Here is a 21471-nt window from a genome sequence, read left to right on the forward strand (position 1 = left end):
CATTCTATATGTTTGAAAACATATGAAATTCAGCTTTTTGTAGCTAGAAGAGGGAAATTCTACACTTTTCAGAAGTGTAGCATTTTTTATTATTTTAAAATTTACTGTACTTTCAGAATTTTACACATCTTTGGTGATATTTTAAATGTTGATACTATATGGTAACTGACAAAAGTTAAAAGGTTTCCTTTGTAATGGCTGAATTTATTGCATTTAACCCAACAGAAGTTATTTTAAAGGCTATTTTCTCTTTTGATTTCCAAATGCCAGGTTATGTCCAATTGTGCCTATTTTCCAGTGAGGTTGGCTTCTCCTTCCCATTTAAATGCCTCATGACCTCACAAAATCTGCACCAGAAGTCCCGAAAAGCCTCCCTAGCAAATTTGAGGGGTACATGGAAGGTAGAACACAATTGATTCTTCCATTCTGTAAGCATAAAATTACTTCCTTCAAGTTTACTAATTGGAAGATGTAGATAGTGAAAACAAGAAATGAGAAGCACATAAAAATTTGACAGGCACTGCTTTGAAAAGGCACAAACATTACACATTTCATATAAAAATAAATAATCTACAGCATTAATTAAAATTACAACTCCCATCATGTTAACTAATGGCAGGAGTAAATAACTCTGTTGTACATTGCAATTAAAAAAAACATTGCACTTTACATTTTTAAAAACCATCTGCTATAAAACACTGGTCATTTAATTATGTGATATATGGAAATAAAGTTATTTTTATAGATAATCTCTAATAAGATATGACACATGAATATACAAGTGTGAAAACAAAAAAATGCTTTGCCACTGTTTTGTTTATGGAATGGCAATATTGAAAATTGAAAAATATACTTCAGTAATATTTATAGAAAGTTAAAATATAGTTTTGTTTAAGGTATCACAAAGCATCACACACTTTAAATACCACACATAACTCCTATTTGGCTCTGAGGCTACATTACTACTAAGTATTTCAGTATCTTGTTTCCCAGTATTGCAACTGATTTTCTATATTGTTGGAGTTCATTTCAGTGCTATTTCAAAACAGAATATTTTTTAAACTGACTTATTTTCAAAAGTGCATTTTGTTGGGTATAAACTCCAAAACTATGCAATGTGTTTTCAAAAATTAATGCATGTTAAAAATAGTGTTGGAAAGATAGTAAGAGAATGAATAAACTTCTTATTCATTGGAAAATAACCTAGTTTTCTTAACAGGCTGTTCAGCAATCTGCCATATACCGTCCTGAAAGACATAAAAAGTTCCAGTTAGTATCTCAATAAACAACATTAATAGAAAAGTATTTTTTTTAAAATCAGGCTCCACATGTTTTGCTATCATGGGCTGTGTACTTCAGTCCTCATGATCCCCAGCCTTCTGTCTAAAATGAGGATTTCATGAATTGCATGAATCCTCTCACTTCCTCCCAGGCTCCAAGGATGGAAGAATCCTTGGGAACTGCTTGTTGCAGCCAAGGAACCTGGTGTGCTTTATTATGCCCTTTGTTGCCCTTACATGTAGGAGGAGAGTTTCCTGGGCATAGAACTGTTAAATGAGCCAGAAGAATGGGAAGAAAATACAATTGGCTAGGTCTCAAAAGTCAGACAAAATTGTAGATTTTTAAAGGTTTAATATATTCCCTCTCTGTATACATAAATATATACAGGTAGTCCTTGACCTACACCAATTTATTTAGTGACCAAAGTTATAACAGTACTGAAATAGTGACATGACCATTTTTCACCCTTACAACCATTTTGTAGTCAAAATGTAGACGCGTGGCAACTCCCTTATGATGGTTAGAGTGTCCCTTGTCATGTGATCACTTTTTGCGACCTTCTGACAAGCAAAGTCAATGGGGAAGCCAGATTCACTTAACAACTGTGTTTCTAACTTAACAATTACAGTGATTCACTTAACAATTGTCTCAAGAAAGGTTGTAAAATGGAGCAAAACTCACTTAACAGCTGTCTAATTTGCAACAGAAATTTTGGGCTCAATGTGGTCGTAAGTTGAGGACTACCCATATATCACACACACGTTTTAATCAAGATGCAAAATTAGTATACACATTTTTTAAAAGTAGAACACATTTTAACAACTTTGTTCCATACAACCCAGGGTCACCTTTTTGTGAAGCGAGTGGCCTTATAAATTTGATAAACAAACAAACAAATAACAGGGTTATCTAACTGCAAACATCTATTACAAAAAATTTTACACTTATTATTCTATATTACCAATGATTGTCAGACATTACAAATTAGCTCTACAGGAGGTTATCCTCAGAAGAGCATTATCCTTCTTACCAGTGACAAATCTCTTCTTAATTAGGGAAAGCCGATAGCCAGTGCCTATTAATTCAACATCTACTCCAGAAAGGGTGCTTCCCTCACTGATAAATTGCACTGCAAGTGTTGTTGGCTTACTGGGCCCTTCAGAAAGGTCAAATTTAGCTCTGAGAGAGCCAGAGCCTATTCAGGAGGGAAGAGAGAGAGAAATGATAAAAGACGTCTGCTTATTAGCATAAGTACAATACAACTGATCTTTGACTGATAAATACATTTAAAACTCCACAAAAATTTATCTAATAACATTTCTTTTCATGTTGAAAGTGCTTTAAAATTCTTCATTATAATTGATGCAAAACACCAACACAATCAACCAATTTTATTACAGCAACGTAACAGTGGCTGATGTTTAACACAGAGTGTGTAAATAGATATAGGTATTGATAATTATGTATTTTTCTATACCAAAATATATTGTCATTTTATAATAATTTCTTAATTTACTTGGCTTTTCAATTAACTGGAGTAATTTCATATATTTTGTATTGAATCTCATGTTTCCATTGGCATATGTATTAATTGGCATTGTAGTTGTTCTTGAATCCTTTTAAAATACATAAGACTAGTTATACCAAGCTTTCTTTATTGTGGCTCATGCATACAAGTGTATATACGTAGATAACAATCTGCTATAAATCTCAGATCAAAACTGACGTACAAATGTCTGCTTGGTTGATCTACATCAGGGGTGTCAAACTGCCGGCCCACGGGCCGGATGCGTCATAGTGAAACCGTGCCCATCCCATTGCTGGCAATGGAAAAAAAGTTGCGATACGCTACATGTCACGTGACATTGCGAGTTTGACACCCCTGATCTACATACACCTATATTCACATGGTTAAGAAGATCTCACTTCAATATGGTGAATCAAAGCATATTTTTTCATTCTAAACAGACTGTAGTTTAAATTACTTCATTTTTTTCTTGTGTTTTTAAGGCTTTTCTGTATTGAGATAGTTGACACAACTTATTTTTTTCTGCAGTTCAACATAGTATGTACTCATAATTTATTGTGCTATAATGAAAAAATAGATAAGGCTTAATGTCAGTTTTGACATATAAATTTTCTAAATAAATAAATAAAATATTGCAAAATATAATAGTGTCAATGAAAAAAAATCCATCAAAACTATCTTTGGGGAGAAAAATAATGATTTCCATTTCTGTATATAGACTATACAGTATGGTGTTAGCTTTTAATTGATTTTTTTGTCAAAATACCAGTGGTAGTTTTCTTATCTATAATAGTTAAAACATTTCTTCTTACCGCCATTTTCTGATTTTTCTGAAATACTAGCTAATTTCCACAAAGCTTTCATCTGCTCTGAGTTCCTATAAGGGAAAAAAAAATCATATATTGGCAGTTCTCCATACTGCTACTGTGCATCGATTCTCTTAGGCAAGTTTTCAAGTACTTAAAAATATAATGCAAGTATGCATCGGACTCCAGCCTCGAACAGATTTTAGATATTCCCCCCGGAAGAGACAGTCCTTAATGTAACCTGGAGCCAAGCTATTCATGGCTTTATGAGTGATGGATTAGGTTCAGAAACTAACTGGTAGCCTATGAAACAACCAAATAACTGGTGTTATATGACAAATATAGTCCTAATATCTTAATTGCTGGATTGTGCACTAATGTTGTTTCCAAGATATGATCAAAGGCGGCCCAATATATTGATGTAGATGGTAATGTGGGTATGGGTCTCACAGTCTTAATAGGGTTGCAACTGGTGCATCATCTTAGCTGAATGAGGAATATATTGGCCATGTTTCAATAGGAACCATGAGTCTGAGGTAATCCTTAAATTGTGGACTTGTTCCTTCAGAGAGTAACGATCCCTTCTATAGAGAAATCACCAGGATTGCCAATGAGCAGAGTTATCTTTGCACAAATAGGAATTCTGTCTTGCTTGAATGGAATTTAAAGTTGTTTTGGCCCATCTAGGACCTTGCAACCTCCAAATACTAATTGTCTCCAAAGCATCTCTGATTAAGGCTAGGGTGATGATGTATAATTCAGTACCATCAGCATAGTGTTGGCATTTCAACCCAAATTAGTGGAAGATCTTTTCCAGTAGCTTCATACAAATGTTAAACCCGAGAGGCACACAACACTGGAGAAATCGTAAATCATAAACAAGATACATAGAAACTAAGATCAATTAGGACAAGCCCATGGGTGCATGGAATCTCAATCACCTTTATACTCATCCAAGGACAAAGTAGTTATAGGTCCCAGCCCTAACAGCGTAGAAAACTCTACCAACAGTCTTGTGATAAGATCCAGAAATTTAAAAAGAGCCCTTGCTGGTTAAGTTGGATACTAACCAACAGTTATCTCAACTTGTCTTTACAGTTCAGTGTCACATAAAAACACTTTCATTCCTTGAGAAGAGTGGGAATGAGGAAATATCTTTTTGTACATCAACCAAGCTTCTGTAATATCTACCCCATAATAAAGTTCCCACTGGTCTCCCAACACTTCCCTCTTTCAGTTCCATGAGAACTGCTTCGAGCACCAACAATCAATGGATTTCACAAATGGTTTTAGAAGACAGGACAAGTATCTTAATATGAATTTAATGCAGTATCAATAATAAAAAAGTTACCATTTTGCTGGTGGAAGTGACTGCATGTTTATTACACCTCCATCAACTGGTACGATGACTTGTATATTGGATAGCATACTTGGCATTGCCATAGATGCTGGATTGTATTTGTAATCAACTCTTACATCAGTTGTGCTAGCATTGCATTTCCAATATGTGGCAAGATTCAGAGGTGTAGACTGGATACCGTTTGACAATACCTTTGAAAATAATTGAACAACTTTTTAGGATCAATCCTGAAAAACTCATTGACTTCCAAAGTTCATTTTTCACTTCATATACTAAAAAGCCAATTATTATTAAAGCTAATTTCATAAAAATACAGATTTTGAGATGTTTTCATTACTCGTATTAATAATTATTTAATTATAATTGTATAGTTAAATGCCCTAGGTTGGAATTACTTAACCTATTACTTAACCTATGTTATGTAATAGGAAATTGTTAAATATTGTAAGCTTCACAGATGGTTCTTTGGGGTCTAATAGCTTTGATTGCCTGAGGAAATGATTAAACTATGAACTAGTGAAGAGGAGTCCTGATTCTTTGTTGATTCTGTTAAACCTATTGGATCTTCTTAGCAACTTTCAGTTGCTAACTGGACTCTCAGAATCTGACGTCTTTCTTTTTTAAGCAGTTGTTAATCATTTCTAGACTCAGTTCAAAATGTTGCTTATGTTTAAAACCCTGAATACCTAAAATAATGTTTGATACATGACCACTGGTCAGCTGGAGAACCTTTTTTGTGCATTCAGCTTCACTCTGAGATGTAGTTAGGACTAGGGTCAAATCTTCCATGCTGAGTTGTGTGCTATAACTAGACTTGTTTTGTAACTTCTAATTAATTTGTCTTTTGTTTTCACCACATATTTTAACATACCATCAGGCTAACTGCTCCATACTATAAATACACCCCTGCTAATATTTGCTGAAACTGAATGAAGTGATGCAGATAGATTTGGGATGCTGGAACCTTCTAGGGCAGGGGTGTCAAACTCAATTTCATTGAGAGCCGCATCAGCATTGCGGTTGCCCTCAGGGGGCCGGGTGGGTATGGCCAGGGTGGGCGTGGCCTACTGGGTGGGCGTGGCTAGAGTGCATATGGCCTACTGGGTGGGCGTGGCCAGCTCTACATCATTCGCATCAAGGGTGCCTATGGGGGCCTGGGCAGGAGTGGGACAGATCTGAGGGTCTCTGGCAGAAGGAGGGTCTCTGGGCCAGGGCCAAGGCAGTGGGGGCCGTTCCCTCACTGTTTCCAGGATGGCTTCGCGGGCCGCATGAAACCACTTCGCGGGCCGGATCCGGCCCCCGGGCCTTGTGTTTGACATGTCTGTTCTAGGGTTACATAAATATACAATGCAGATTGGAGAGCCATTATGTAGTCTATTGCTAATTTAGATTGGGTGTTGTTAACAATCAAACAACTAGAATTGGAGTGGATTACCATTGCTGTCTGTCAGTATCTGGATGACTATCTGTTTCAGACGATACCACATCCCTATATTCTATTTCAGAAGCTTTTAAATGTGCTTTTGAATGTGGTTTTAAACCAGTGCATTGTGCAGACTGGCTAAGAGAGATTCTGTCCCTTCTTTTACATTATAGTTAAAAAGATATTATCCTCATTAGTACAAAAATACTGTATTTTTTATTTAGGAAAAAAAATCTTCCAAATTACATAGTACTCTATGTGTACAGATGAGACAGCAATGCTATGCTAACTTTTTTTCAAACTCAAGCTCCCTTTTCTGATTCAATCATTTTATGGTTCTTCCCTGAAGTTTAGGGGACTTCCATCTTCTCCACAGTATGGAAATCTTACTTCCCAAGCCATGATTGTGGAATATAAAGACATATTTCATGTAGGGAGGGCAAGATCTGCTGGTAAGGAAGTCAAGAGACAGAGGCATATGGAGTATTTTTAAGGTTAGTGCTGTGTTGCCATTTCCTCTAGCAGAAGCAGAAACGGCATGATGCTGATTTTTTTGCCATGTCAGCCCACTCTCTTTTGTTAACAGCCCAGGGACTGAGGGTAACAGGAAGAAAAGGAACAGACTCCTTAGTAAATCTGAGTCCACAGCTGCCAATGTTGGTAACTTGGAGGAATCAGCAAATAACTCACCATTACCAATGAAAGTATGCAGTATAGTATAAAGGTCCTTAAGGACCTTGAAGACCCTGCCATGCTGCTTGTAAGGAATATGAAGCAGAAATCAGCAGGAGTGAGAACAATAAAACATTTTGATGTTAGGGATTCCTAAGTATCTGCTCAGGAATCAGCCAATCATTCTTACTACTTCTGGCAACATAAAATAATCCACGCTACTAATTAGCAACAATGAACCTGCACCCAAGCACAACATGAATATCTGAAGCAAAGGGCAAAGTGAGCAAACAGAATATTCCAAAAGTATCAGACGTGATGTGAGATGTGGTGTTGACGACAGCTTTGGATGATAACTCAGTGTACTGGATAGCTGATCAGCCTACCTCTGGCTATTTGCTCCTAATGACGTAATCCTTCGACCTACTTCAGCCTGCAGATAGTATCTTCCCTCCTAAGGCTACTAAGATGGTTACACTCAAAAGCCCAACATAAAATCAACAAACATAGGGATCCTCTAAGATTTTAAACTTTTTATGCTGGTTAAGTTGGGTTGCTTCAGCTGATTGTTTGATTAGCTGACCAGCTAGTTAAACAGCTTGATTAAGTTTTCAAATTTAAAAATGCAGACTCTATGTTAACCTGCTGTGTCATTATTCAATAGGCTTATTTCTGTAAGGCACACACCAATCTGAGTAAATATGGTGTTTAGTAGGTGGGGTAGGGTGGTAATTCATGCCAGTTAAGATCTTCAACTCACAACACCAAAGTACAAAAATTACCTGATACTTCAGAACTTCAACATTGTAATAAGAAGCAGAAGGATTCTGTTCTGAAAGTTTTTTGAGGTAGACTGTGACAGCTTGCATATCCATCCAAAAATCCTTTGCACTGGAATCACTTTGTGATGGATCACTGTGAACAAAATGCAGGCATGAAAACATATATTTAAACTTTTCTTACACATTACTTTGAAAGATTAAGAACACATTTTACTACCCAATCCTGCATGCACCAAGCACACTGAGCAGCATACAGCAGAATTCTGTTTAATATAATATTATGTATAACTCTTTACACTAACACAAAACACTAACTGCTGAATTCTTCTCCACTTTTTCTTTTCCATTTTTTTCTATCCAATTTATATATATATTTGAATATCAACTGTAGCCTTACTCCCTGCCTTTACATTATGAATATGCATCTGAGGTATAATTTACGTTTTGCCATTTGTTTTAAGATGAAATTAAGAACTTGTATAGTGTATTGATTTAAAGACCAAGTTATAAATTTGATATTCTGCACTTCAATGTTCTACCATGAATCTACCATGTGGCCTGTAATCTTTCTCCTCTTTAGTATTTGTTCTCCAATATGAGAATAATGCCAGATGATCATAATATAGTATATGCAAACCATTTTTAATATTTGAGAACACATTTAATATATGATGATGTTCAATTAATGATAAAAACTAGAAATAAATATGAATAATCATTTCCAATTGCTGTGTTGAAATGTTTGTGGCAATATATTACTTCTGCATGCTATATCTCATTTTAATAGGGACTGCAGTATTAAGTACCATATGAGACTTATTTGCATGTTGTTGCATTCATGTACTGAAAATGGGATATGCACCTATGCAGAACCTACATTAGGAATCTTCCAAAGCTGAGGATTTTGTTGAAAAAACAACCCTTCATCATGCAATGTAGAAGGTAACTCTGCCCATTCTCTTCCATGACATTGGGATCAATAGAGGCCTAAATCTTTTTCTCAGGACATGGACTTCTTACAGGGTAGAAAAAATGGGTCATATGCATCTATCTATACTTAAAAATGATTAGGTGAATAATTTGTTCTTCACTGCAGTCCCTGAGCATCATATATATAGATGATTAAAAGAATGCAGCAACTCTGGCATGATAAAAATATATGGTTGAGAACATGTTACTAAGACTGAGAAAATTCCCAGCTGTAGATAATACTGTTCTCTTTTATGTTGAAGAAGCCTTAGAAATATCATATGAAAAAATGATGGCTTCTTGAAACTACTATCATTAAAAGTAAAGCAATAAATGCAGAGACTGGCAGAATTTATTTATGACAGAGACCTTACTACAGACCAGATGGAAAGCTAGTATGTAACTGATGTATGTCCAAGAGTAGAAAGCTATTCAATGTCAGAAAAGAGGAAATAGATGGTAGCAGAACTGACTGATTTACATGAAATTTTATGACCACTTTGGGCAGAAAGATCATTTCTAGCATAATATATTTTTATCTATGGGGTTTTAAGTATGTGTTGGTCTATGTACAAAACCTGTACATCTCCTGATACTTGGGATGACATGACTTTCATCAAAAAGTCTTTAAAGTCTATGGTCATGATATTGTGCAGTGGAACTACTGGAAATGATAAATGATCTAATCCAGTGGCTCCCAAACTTTTTCCTTCATTATCCAAAACTGTTTATCAAATGTTCCTTTTAACTAGGTAAAACATTTTAAATCAATTTAAGTCAATCCATGATCGGATAATGGATATTTATGTGTCATTACCCACCCTCACCCCCCATGTCCTCTCAATTTTGAGTAATTTACCTAGATTTGGGAAGCAGTGATATATAAACTACACGTTCCAAGGCTTTCAATTATGCAAGGAGTTTTTGACAAATGATTGCAAGGATCAGTTCCGTCTTGAGGATTTCTGATTTGATATGCCAATGTTTTATCTATGATTTCTTAAATTTAAGAGTTCTCTCTCTAATCTCCAAATGTTTAATAAGTAGAAAATGTCTTTCTTTGCTTAAATTACTTTGTCCAAAAAAGACAAAGAAAGCTAGTATGAACCTCTTCTTTCTCCAAGAACAGTTTCTCAGAGATGAAGTTGAAGAAAAGCTGAAAACTGAATTTATTGAAAGTAGTCAAACAGCAGAAGGCTACAGAATTGCTTATATAGCTCTGATTTGTAGTTTTTTAAAACAGGGCTTTTCAACCTTTTCACCCATTTGTTCCAATTTTAGGATATGGCAACATCTGAGTACCACCAGTCGCCTAGCAAGGTGTCAAAAACTTGATGACCAAAAAAGAAAAAAAAAGAAAAAAAAGAAAAAAAAAGTGATGAAGTGCAAGTAGTCCTCGACTTACAACAGTTTGCTTAGTGACTGTTCGAGGTTACAATGGCACTGAGAAAACTGCCTCCCAAGCCACAGCCAAGCAAGAGCCCGGCGCCGCTCTTCCTCCTGTCTGAGGTTTTCATTGTTGTGAGCATTTCTGTTGAGGATTGGCAGCAGGGCTGGGGTGGGGTGGGGTGTTTGGTTTTTATTCCCCCCCCCCCTGTCTGCTGGGTGGCTGCAGCAGGTTTTGGTTACTTCACATGACCCTGGGACACTGTGACCATCATAAATATGAATCAGTTGCCAAGCATCTGAATGTAAATCACAAGACCCTGGAGATGCTGCAACATTCCAGCTGATTGGCGCTTCTTCTGGGCTCAGAAGTGCCAGGATCAGCGCCAAGCTCCAGCTGGATCCTGGAGCTGATCCGAAGAAGTGCTGATCCTGGCACTTCCGCTGAGCCCTGACAGCCCTGCAGCTCCAACCATATCTTGCTCAGGCTTTTACGGTGCTACCACCAGTTCAGCTCATTCCCCTCCCCTGCCAGGTGCCAATGTACCACAGGTGGTACCCATACCACTGGTTGAAAAGCCCTGTTTTAGAATGACTGACTGTATAATGATAAAAACTGATAAAACTTTTGGGAGATGAAGCAAACTGGACGTTCCAGATCAAAAAAAATATAGAATTAAAAGGTTTAGAGATTGTGCATATAAAAAAAATCACATAGTTTGGAAAGGAATGTATGGCATTTGAAGCCGTATAATTTTCTACGAGGAGAAAAGATTGTTCAAACTTGGTTTCAGTATGAGCAATTACAGGCCAGGTGGAAAGAAGATCAGAAAATTGGTTTTTCAATGACTGATGAAAATTTGGTAAAGCAAATTAGAAATAAGGGTCAAGCACATATTAAAAGGATATATCTTGCACTGATAGAAATTGATTCAGACAGAACTTGTTAAAGATTGTATGATAAAGTAGGCTCAGAATTTTCAAGAAGTTATTACAATGGATACTTGGGAAAAGATTTGGGTGAGAAATGTAAAATTTACGCAAGCTCAAAATTTAAGAGAGAACTTTTATAAAATGTTTTATAGATGGCATTTAGATCCTAAAAAATTAGCAAGTATGTATCCGAACTACCAGCCTAAATGTTGGAGGTGTGGTGGTGAAGATGCAACGTACTTTCATATATGGTGGACCTGTAAAAAGGTTAAAGCATTTTGGATTAAAATCTGGTGGAATATGCAGAAGATATTTAAGAAAAGGATAAAGTTTTGTCCGCAATTGTTTTTACTGGGCATTATTACTGATACTGCTGTTGTGGACACTAAGTTGATGTTGAATTTAATTACGGCAGCAAGACTTTTAGTAGGGCAATACTGGAAGAAGGAAGAACTGCCGACTATAGAAGAATGGACTTTAAAAGTTTCTAACCTGGCGGAAATGGCAAAGATCTTGGCGTATTTGAAAGACCATTCGCAACAGAGATATATTGTGGAGTGGAAAAAATGGATTGATTATATCCAGAATAAATATGGGACTAAAAAGTTTCATTTAGCATTTGAATAAGTATTGATGTGATATTTATATTGCTTGTAGTCATTTTATAAGAGTTAAAGTGCGATAGATTTAATAGCTTATTGTTGTTTGCATATGGTAGATTATGATTGTTTTTACTTTTATACCTTGTATTTAGCTCTGGGAAGTCGGGGAGGGGGGAAAGGGAGGGAGGGAGGTGTTGGGGGTGGGTTGGGAAGGGGGGGTTGGGAGGGGTTTTGTTTTGTTAAAGATAAAATGTACTGAAAAACTTTTCAATAAAAAAAAATCACCTAGCTTAGAAATTCTGAGGAAAAACATGCCACAGATGTTGAAACGACGTTAAAATAAATTGAGATGTTCAAGATAAAATGACCCTTTACAGGTCATTTATTTGTAAAAATATTTTACAATTTTGAAAAATTCCTTACAATGATGAACAAAATCAATCTTTAGAAGTCTTTATGAAGAAATTTGTCCATGAGATTTCTTCATTGCAGTTGCACTGCTGATCACGTGTCATGCCTCCGTCTGAGCCTGAATCTGGAATCTGAGGAGGAAATGGAGCTGGAACAGGGCCCTATGGAGGCCAAGGGGTCTGTGGCTTCAGAGGACTGTGGGGAAGAGCAGGCTGAGGCAGGCCAGGGCCCTTCAGGATTGGAACAGGGGAGACAGAGTTCAGGCGATGAGCAAGGCCCACCCCCACCTGATCCTAGAACATGGGGAGTGGAGAGAAGGAGGGAACAACGCAGGCAGGCTCAATTACTCGGGAGGACAGCATCCTGCCCCACTCCACAAGGCACACCTGGGGATTGAGATTTAAGGAGACGCTGTGGGGTGGGGCATTTGTTGTTAACAAACACTGAATCCTTGGAGTGTTGGGTATTGTTGCTGTTCTCTTGTTCTGTGACTCCTGTTTGGAAACCTGGAAACTCTGACTATTGAACTGACTGACCTTGTTGCTTGAATGTTTAAAAGACCTCGGACTTTATTTCGGATTCTCTCTTTTGAAAAACTCCTCAGGCAAGCTAAGATCCAAACAGACTCATTAAGTTTATGTTTTCTTCCTTGTTATTTCTATGGCCTTGAGTACTTGCTTATGCTAATCAGACTATATTTGAACCTATTTTCAGCCAGAGTTGGCTGAAGGGGTGTGTGTGTGTGTGTGTGTGTGTGTGTGTGTGTGTGTGTGTGTGTGTGTGTGTTTTGTGTTGGAGGCTTGCCAGCAAACGTGGGAGCATTTGGAGCAATAAAAGAATTGTTTTGAATTGCCAGCTGACTGCATTGCCTCTGTGCTGTGCCCTGGGTCATCACATCCTGTGAGTTTGCATTTCCATTTAGTATAGAAACTCAGCCCTGTGGAATCACGTTCCGTATTTCTGGTATGATTTTTTTAAAGGTCTACAATCTTATTCTATATTTATTTCAGCAGTTGCATCTTCAGGTCGCAATTCAAATTGTAGATTATTTCTCCAGAGCTATTTCCACAAATAATTCAGAAACACATGTTGTTTTTAACTAAGCTTATTTTGCAGCAAAAAAGAGAACTGTCAATGCTGTTAACATTGAATGTTCTTGCTTTGACAACATATGGAGAGGCAGCCTTTTTCTTTAACTTGTGTGTTACTCTTAAGAGTTAGAATTAGATGATACTGGGGGGGGGAAGGTAGAATATGTATGGGAATTAGTTAGACATAACAATATTGTAGTAGTGCATGATTCAAGGCTGTTTGAAATAAGAGATGATAAGAAATGGCGGGTTGGAGAACTGGACGGAAGGTCTGCATTTCAAATTAATTAGAGAATGTGATTTATGATTGTTAATTAGAGGAGGGAATTGTGCTTTGATACTGTGTTGGGGGGGGAATTCAGATTTTGGCTTCGACCATGTAAGTGCCGATGCCATGCTACTTGAATAAAGATTCTTTAAGATAAAACAATGCCTCAAAGTTCTTTGAAGAGTTTCATCTGTCGGAACCATGACATTAAGCCAAAATCTCCATCTTTCCTAACTATCTAGGGGTCCCGAGCCCCAGTCACTGTCCCTATCATTGAGGGATAAGCTGGCAAAGATTCGGGGAAGATTTCATCATGGAGAAAGAGAAATTGCCTGAAGCTAGCATCCCGGCAGCAGCTGCTACCCTGGGGGAGGGGGGGAAGCGACAGCCAGCACACCAGATCAGCACCAGCACGCTGGTGGAGAAAGAACTTTTGCAGGCCTCCCAGCTGGGGGCAAACCCCAAGCCGTTAGGACAGCTGATCTGATTGTCAGATTGGGTCCAGCACAGCGGAGACTCCTCGAGACAGCCTTGCCACCCTCAAGGGCTTCAAAGGCAGACGAGGTTGAGCTACCACGAAGGGATTCCTGCATATCGCATTTCCCAGACCGGTGGAGAGCTACCAGATCGTCTGCCACTGAGGATTCGGGTGAGGGGAGTGTCTTCACTAAATTAGATCTGAGAGAGGCATATTCCGGGTGAGAATAAAGGAGGGAGACAAGTGGAAAACTGCTTTCAACTGCCCCTTGGGAAGCTACCAGTTCAAAATCATCCCATTTTGACTACAGGGCCCCCCAGCTGTATTCATGCAGTTGATTAACGAGGTCCTACATGATCATTTATACAAAGGGGTTCTGGTATATCTTGATGACATCCTGATATACAGCACAAATATGACTGATCATATAAAGCTTGTCAGAGAAGTGTTAAAGAAACTATTGAATGCGAAGCTTTATGCCAAATTGTCAAAATGTGAATTTCACCAGACCCGATTAGATTACCTTGGCTACAGAATTTCCAACGAGGGCACTGAAATGGACCCAGCCAAAGTGAGAACTATAATAGAATGGCAGCCCCCAAAGACTTGCAAACAGCTCCAGAGTTTTCTAGGTTTTGCCAACTTCTATTGTCAATTCATCCCCTCCTTTGCCGAGATTGCCCTACCCCTGACAGAACTACTCAAAACAGGCAAAGGAGGAGGGAAGTTGCGACTGAGCCAACCACTAGCATAGACTATGGGCTGTCACAACAGCTTTTGAGAATTTAAAAAGACTATTTGCTGCTGAACCAGTCCTAAAACACCCCTGCCCAGGAAAGCCCTTTGTAATTCAAGCTGACGCCAGCGACGTGGCTGTTGGAGCTGTATTACTGCAAAAGAACCAAAGTGGAGTCTTACAACCCTGTGCCTACACCTCGAAAAAATTTACTGAAAGCGAAAGGAGATGGGCAATCTGGGAGAAGGAGGCATTGGCAATTAGGTGGGGGCTATAAACTGGCGACACTATCTAGAAGGGAGCAAGGTGCCTTTTGAAGTATGGACAGAACACAAAAATCTAGAAGCACTGAAAACTCCCTGCAAATTGTCCCCAAAGCAGGTGAGGTGGGCACAGTACTTTAACCATTTCAACTTCACTCTAAAGTACATACCAGGAGGAAAAAACTTCCTAGCTCATGCGTTATCGAGATTGCCCCAGTACAAAAGCGAATGCGAAGAGGTTAATGAGGCAATTATCTCCAATCCACAAACTGCCACTCAACTCAAGCCTCGCAGGACCCCTAACCCTGATGACCCTGGGGCAAAGAAAATAAAACAAGAGCTCCTCATGAATCAACAGTTTAAAGACAATCAAACATCCCTAACATGCGGGGATGGTTTGGCTTACAAGGGGGGGGGACTGCATTTGCCTCTGTCTTAATGCTCTCAAACACAGCCATGATGTAAAACAGGCTGGACGCTTTAGATATTAAAAAACTCTACATCTCATCCACCGGCAGTTTTGGTGGCCAGAGCTAAAACGGGATGTGGAAAAAACTATGTCAGGAGTTCTACTGTATTTGCCACCTTGAAAAGAATTCCAGGGAACACCCCCCCGCCCTGGATTACTGCAGCTAGTGGCAGACCCTTCTCAACCATGGGAAGAAATAGCTACAGACTTTATAGTAGACCTACCTGAAAGTAGAGGAAATACTGTCATCTGGACTGTGATAGACCTGTTTTTGAAGCAAGCTCATTTCATTGCCTGGAAAGGACTCCCATCTGCCCAATGACTGACTAAATTGTTCCTGAAACATATCTACCTAAGCGAATAATATCGGAAAGAGGGGTGCAGTTCACAGCTAAGTTTTGGAGGAGCTTTCTTAAATTAATTGGATCATCTCAAGGCTTATCATCTGCTTTTCATCCAGCTACCAATGGAGCCATGGAATCTGCTAACAAAATGGTGGAGCAATATCTCAGATGTTATGTTTCATACCAACAAACAAACTGGACCGACCTCCTCCTCTTCGCACAGGTGGCTTACAATAAATCTGTTCACAGCAGCACTGGCTGCACGCCTTTCAGAATAGCCACAGGAAAAGAGTTCACCCAATACCTGAATATCCTCAGGTGCCCTCCGCTTCCCAGACACTTGATCAATGGGTGAGGGGGTGGGAAGAAGTTTGGAGAACCACGAAAACTGCTTTAAAAAAGACTTCCAAAACCTATAAAAAGCAGGCAGATAAAAAGAGGGCTCCCCAAAGAACTTTCCAAGTTGGGGAAAAGGTTTATCTGTAGACTAAATATTTATGCCTCAAATTACCCAGTAAGAAATTAGGACCGAAATTCTTGGGGCCTTTCCCCATCGTAAAGATCATCAACCCGGTCACAGTAGAATTGAAACTCCCAAGGCTTTTGGGGAGAGTTCACCCTGTCTTCCATTGCAGTTTGCTGAAACCTTTTTGGGGCTCCACTTTAAGACCTCCCCCTAAGAACGCACCAGGGCCCTCGTAGTGGCAGGTCAGACTCACTATGAAATAAAGTGTATTCTTGATTCTAGAATTTTTAAGGGGAAATTGCAGTACCTAGTTCAATGGAAGGGATACTCGCTGTCTGAAGCTAGTTGGGTGAAATCTAGCGATGTGAAAGCCGACAGACTCATCAAAAGGTTTTATAAGAAGCACCCCAACAAACCGAGAGACAGTCCCTAATATATGCTTTTGTTTACATTACAGGATCTGTCCTTTTTGTAAGGGGAGGGGCCGAACATCAATGCTGCTAACATTGAATGTTCTTGCTTTCACAATATATGGAGAGGCAGCCTTTTTCTTTAACTTATGTGTTACTCTTAGAGTTAGAATTAGATAATTCTGGGGGAGGGAGGAGATAGAATGTGTATGGGAATTAGACATAACAATATCGTAGTAGTGCATGATTCAAGGCTGTTTGAAATAAGAGATAAGAAATGGTGGGTTGGAGAACTGGAGAGAAGGTCTGCATTTCAAACTAATTGGAGAATGTGATTTATGACTGTTAATTAGAGGAGGGAATTGTGCTTTGATACTCTGTGTTCAGGGGAGGGGAATTCAGATTTTGGCTTTGACCATGTAAGTGCTGATGCCATGCTACTCGAATAAAGATTCTTTAAGGTAAACAATGCCTCAAAATTCTTTGAAGAGTTTCATCTGTTGGAACCATGACAAGAACATTGTACTTTTCCCCCAGTGTATCCCTTAGATTTTGGACTAAAGTCTGGAAGCTGCAGTAATCAAAGTTTTTACTTTCAAAAATTAGTTTTTCATTTTTAAAATTTTATTCCTGATAAATATTTTCAGTTATAATTCCTTTTCCTTGGCATACAGAAATTGTTTTTTCTCTACGTGCCATTTTATTTTGGTCTTAAATTAAGGCATTGTCATTAAGTTCCTGGAATGTGAAATGCCTTAGATGTCCTTATGCAGAGACAGATACCTCCTAAATTAGGGGAAATAATTATGGTTGTAGTTTTTTTTAAAGCATAACAGATCCTTGTTAGACTATAATACTGATCCAGCTAAAAGGAAGACAAAAGTGGTAATGTTGATGCCAAAGTAATTATATGTTGCAATCAAGTAACAATCTCAAAGTAGGCATCACTGAAGTCTACAGTCTTCAAAATGAAGAAGAGGGGTAGAAGAGGAGCCATGTGAAATTTCAGTCCTGACAAAATAATTGTGTTCAATTAGACAGAGACCCTCATCCTCCTCTGATGCTGTGAAAAAATAGGAGAACCTTCTTTTCATGGGAATGTGCTTTTTCATTTCAGAATCAAATAATGTCAAGACATATAGTCTTCTGAATGTTCAACTACTTGTATCTGCTGCTACGAGAATAGATATGCTCAGTAAGGCATACATTACTCTTTCTTGTTGTCAAGGAGATAAAAGAGAAACAAAGAAATTTTCTCCCACAAAAATATGTTAATAGTACACCATATGGTTATGATGACTGGCAGTTTTAAAGCAAAGTTCCACCTAATTTATGTCTCGGTCAATTGATGCCAGGTGTGCTGATGGGTAACACTTATATGGAGTTGCTTCAACTGCACTAAAATTTAGGGAAAGTTGCTAAAAGATGAAACATTATTCTCTCATGCCCTGCCAATAGGTTGAATTATCTGAAAAAAATTATAGATCTGCAAAGTAAGCCAACTTTAAGTAAAACTGGTAGTGGTAGAATGGCTTCAAGGAAATTGTCAGAATGTATTCTAAGAAAAATGAGGCCATTTATGGTACATTGAAGCTGATAAGACCTTTAAACCTAACACATTAGCAGTTATTCTGCTTAATGCCTAATTTCTCCAGTTGATGACAGAGCAGATCAAGCTTCAGTAGCAAGAACAGCAAAAGCCCTTCTGAGGAGCCAGATCAGACATATTATTTAGCATTGGAGTGAGGAGGAGCGAATGAGATGCTGAAATAATGCTGATAATTAGTCATGTATACACCAAGAACTGATCACAGTGCTTTGAAAGTATTAAATAGTAAAGCTGGAATCATGAAAGACATACAGAGTAACAATAATTTTCTGTATCTGTGATTTTAGGGGTGTATTGGTTGATGAAATATGGAAAGCCCTAAGCTGAACCTGTTCACTAACATGTATATTCCAATAATGAATAGACATTCTATTTATCAGAGAACAATATGAATCTGGAGAGTCCTTGTAGTCAGGAAATGACAATGTTCAGGTCTGAATAGGAATATTGAATAGATTACCATCCAATTATGATCTAAGATGGAGACTATTCCCTCCAATTCAAGCCTAGGACTAGAAGCTTAAGGTGAATGAAATACCAATGAAACAAGCTGCATTCAAGGAACAGCAGGGAGGCAGCTGTGAATGGAACAGAACAAGCATGGTTAGAACTGAAAACAACTTTTCAGAAGATAGTTTATGGTACTTTTTTCATTCTAGATGTGAAGGAAGGGACTAAGTTGAGCAATTTATGTTTGTTATGGTCTTGTAGGACACTGACAATGTCATAGATTAGCAAAGAGATGAAAAGAAAAGAAACCCATCTTAAAGATCTTGAACAGAATCTGTTCTGTTAAACTGATGAATTTTAACATTGAAAATGATAACACGTCTCCCCTTGTTCTCTGCACTCCACCCGTCCATCCTTTTTTGGTTATCATATTCGTGTATTTGCGCTGTGTTCTTTTTCATTATTTTATTTTATTGTTCTAATGTCTTCTGTTTACACTCTTTTCATTTCTTCCTTTTTATTGTTCCAAGCTGCCTAGAGTAGCCCCACAGCGAGATAGGTGCCAAATAAATATAACAAAATAAAATGAAGGAATAACTTTAAACCTTAAGTGTCAAGACCTGTATGTTATAGCCACTGAAGCCCAGAGCATTTCCTCACATGATAAAGCTCTAGAATAGAATAGAGTAGAGTAGAGTAGAACAGAACTAGAAGGGATTTTGGAAATCTTCTAGTCCAACCCCCTGCTCGAGCAGGAGAACTTATACTATTTCAGACAAGTGACTGTCTACTCTTTTCTTAGGAGTAGGGTTTATTTCCTATTTAGTGAATTTTATTTTATATAGTGCACATAAGAATCTACAACACAATTTCAAGGACAAAAGGCAAAGTGAATGGTCATCAATGTGCATAAATTACTACTGTAACAAAATGTCTGCCAATGAGTGACTAATCAGCCATATATTAATTAATTGATTAAGCAAGCAAGCAAACCTGAAGACCTTATTGGAAGGTTGTAACTGAAAGTTGAAATGACAAATTTAAAGACCATTTCTCTTTAGAATTATAAAAGCAAAAGTTAAAGAGAAACAAAACAGTTTTTCATACTATTTCATATGAAATATTCTTTAAAGGAAGTTCAGGACAAATATAGAGAAGTTCTTAAATCTCTGCTAATGTGGTGACTCAAAGACCACAAAGAATGCTGAAGCTGCTCTATACAGTCAAAATAAATCCCTTAGCTTTGAAAAGTTCGCAATATACGTTCTATACATTCTTATAATGCCAGAGAGATCACAAGGAAAGAATCAAATGCACTTAACAATAAATGCTGATCAAATAATAGCAATCTAACTTACACTTATAATACTGCCCCTCAGTGCTTTACAGTACTCCCTGGGCGGTTTACAATGTCAGCATATTGTCCCAACAATCTGGCTCCTCATTTTACTGACCTTGGAAGGATGGAAGGCTGAGTCAACCTTGAGCCCATCAGGATCAAACCCAAGGCTGTGGGCAGAGTTAGTCTGAAATACTGCATTCTAACCACTGTGCCACCAGGGCTCCTATTAAAATTATATTTTTCTCAAATCCTTTAACATGTTACCCAGGAACAGAGGCAGCTAGCATGAGGTAGTCACTCCCTTATGTAGCTATTGCATACTGTTTCCATCAAATATGAACAATTGCACGTTATCCCTATGAAGTTAGCAAAGCAGAAAAAAAGGAGTTTCTGGGACATAGCCTCAGTTTTGGTTATAGTAAATCATGATTTTATGTGTTTTATGTAAAGCAAATGAATAGAAAAGGGAATACTTCAATAATGAGTCTTGAAGAAGTTATAAAATAAACTATGAATCAATGAGCCAATAATGTTTAAGAACATTACAGCATTATCTAATCTACACTGTCATATTTTTTTCACCATTTCCTTTTCATGTTAAATATTTTTAAACTATAAGTCTGGGATCAGGCATTATAATGTTTAATTTATTCTGTAAACCTTTCAAAGTATTTCAGGTTGAACAGCAATAAATATATCATAATGTAACATAACATAACAGCATAGTTTAGCATAACATAGCATAGCTGGATTTTTTAATCCATCTTGAAAGTTGGATTAAAATTATTTAGAACAGTTTTCTAAAATGAAATACTATGAAATTAACAGTTAATTTTAATCACAATCATAAAATGAATTTTAATTAAATTATAAAACTTAAATGCAAGCAATGTAAGGGTATTTATGAAAGAAGCATATTTTGCAAGTCAAGTAGAATGAAATTATATAAAGATAATTAAAATTTATGGCTTTATAATAAATAAAAGATACAAAACCTGTACACGAGTTGCACATTTGGAAGAATCTGCTCTAGTTTGCTTGTGTTTTTTACCCTAAAGCAAAGCACAGCAGGAGATGGATTGCTAGTGAAGACTTTAATAATCCCACTTGGGAATGATACTGTCATATCACCAGTTATTTTCACAATACATCTAGAGAAAAATGTAAAAAGACAAGTGTTACTTTTATAGTTAATTAGTGGAATCACAGTAAAATATATTATTGGATTTGAAATGTACATAAACTCATTTATTCATTTAAACTGTAAGCAAGTATTAGCTGCCATTTTTAATTAATTAAGCTCAGTTCCCTGCCTTATCTTGTAGAATTTAGGTGAAGCAAAATGGGGAGCCAATTTTCCTCACATAAACCTGCTCAGAACAACTTTGCTCT

At 37.5% G+C, this 21471-nt stretch overlaps 1 protein-coding gene across 1 annotated transcript in view; it reads right to left on the reverse strand.

Annotated features, from left to right (window-relative positions):
- Positions 1–505: 505 nt before the first annotated feature.
- The window catches only part of FCHO2 (FCH and mu domain containing endocytic adaptor 2), a 77522-nt gene continuing 56556 nt past the window's right edge, over positions 506–21471 (reverse strand). The window contains exons 20-25 of the mRNA XM_081317841.1: positions 21075–21230; positions 7853–7985; positions 4967–5166; positions 3622–3686; positions 2312–2476; positions 506–1247 (exon numbers count right to left, since the gene is read on the reverse strand). Coding sequence (XP_081173967.1) covers positions 1225–1247; positions 2312–2476; positions 3622–3686; positions 4967–5166; positions 7853–7985; positions 21075–21230 — 742 coding nt within the window. The 3' untranslated portion in view covers positions 506–1224. The remainder of the gene's footprint in view (positions 1248–2311; positions 2477–3621; positions 3687–4966; positions 5167–7852; positions 7986–21074; positions 21231–21471) is intronic.

The sequence above is a fragment of the Vipera berus genome (assembly GCF_964194415.1).
Source record: "Vipera berus genome assembly, chromosome: 2".
Lineage (NCBI taxonomy): Eukaryota > Metazoa > Chordata > Lepidosauria > Squamata > Viperidae > Vipera > Vipera berus.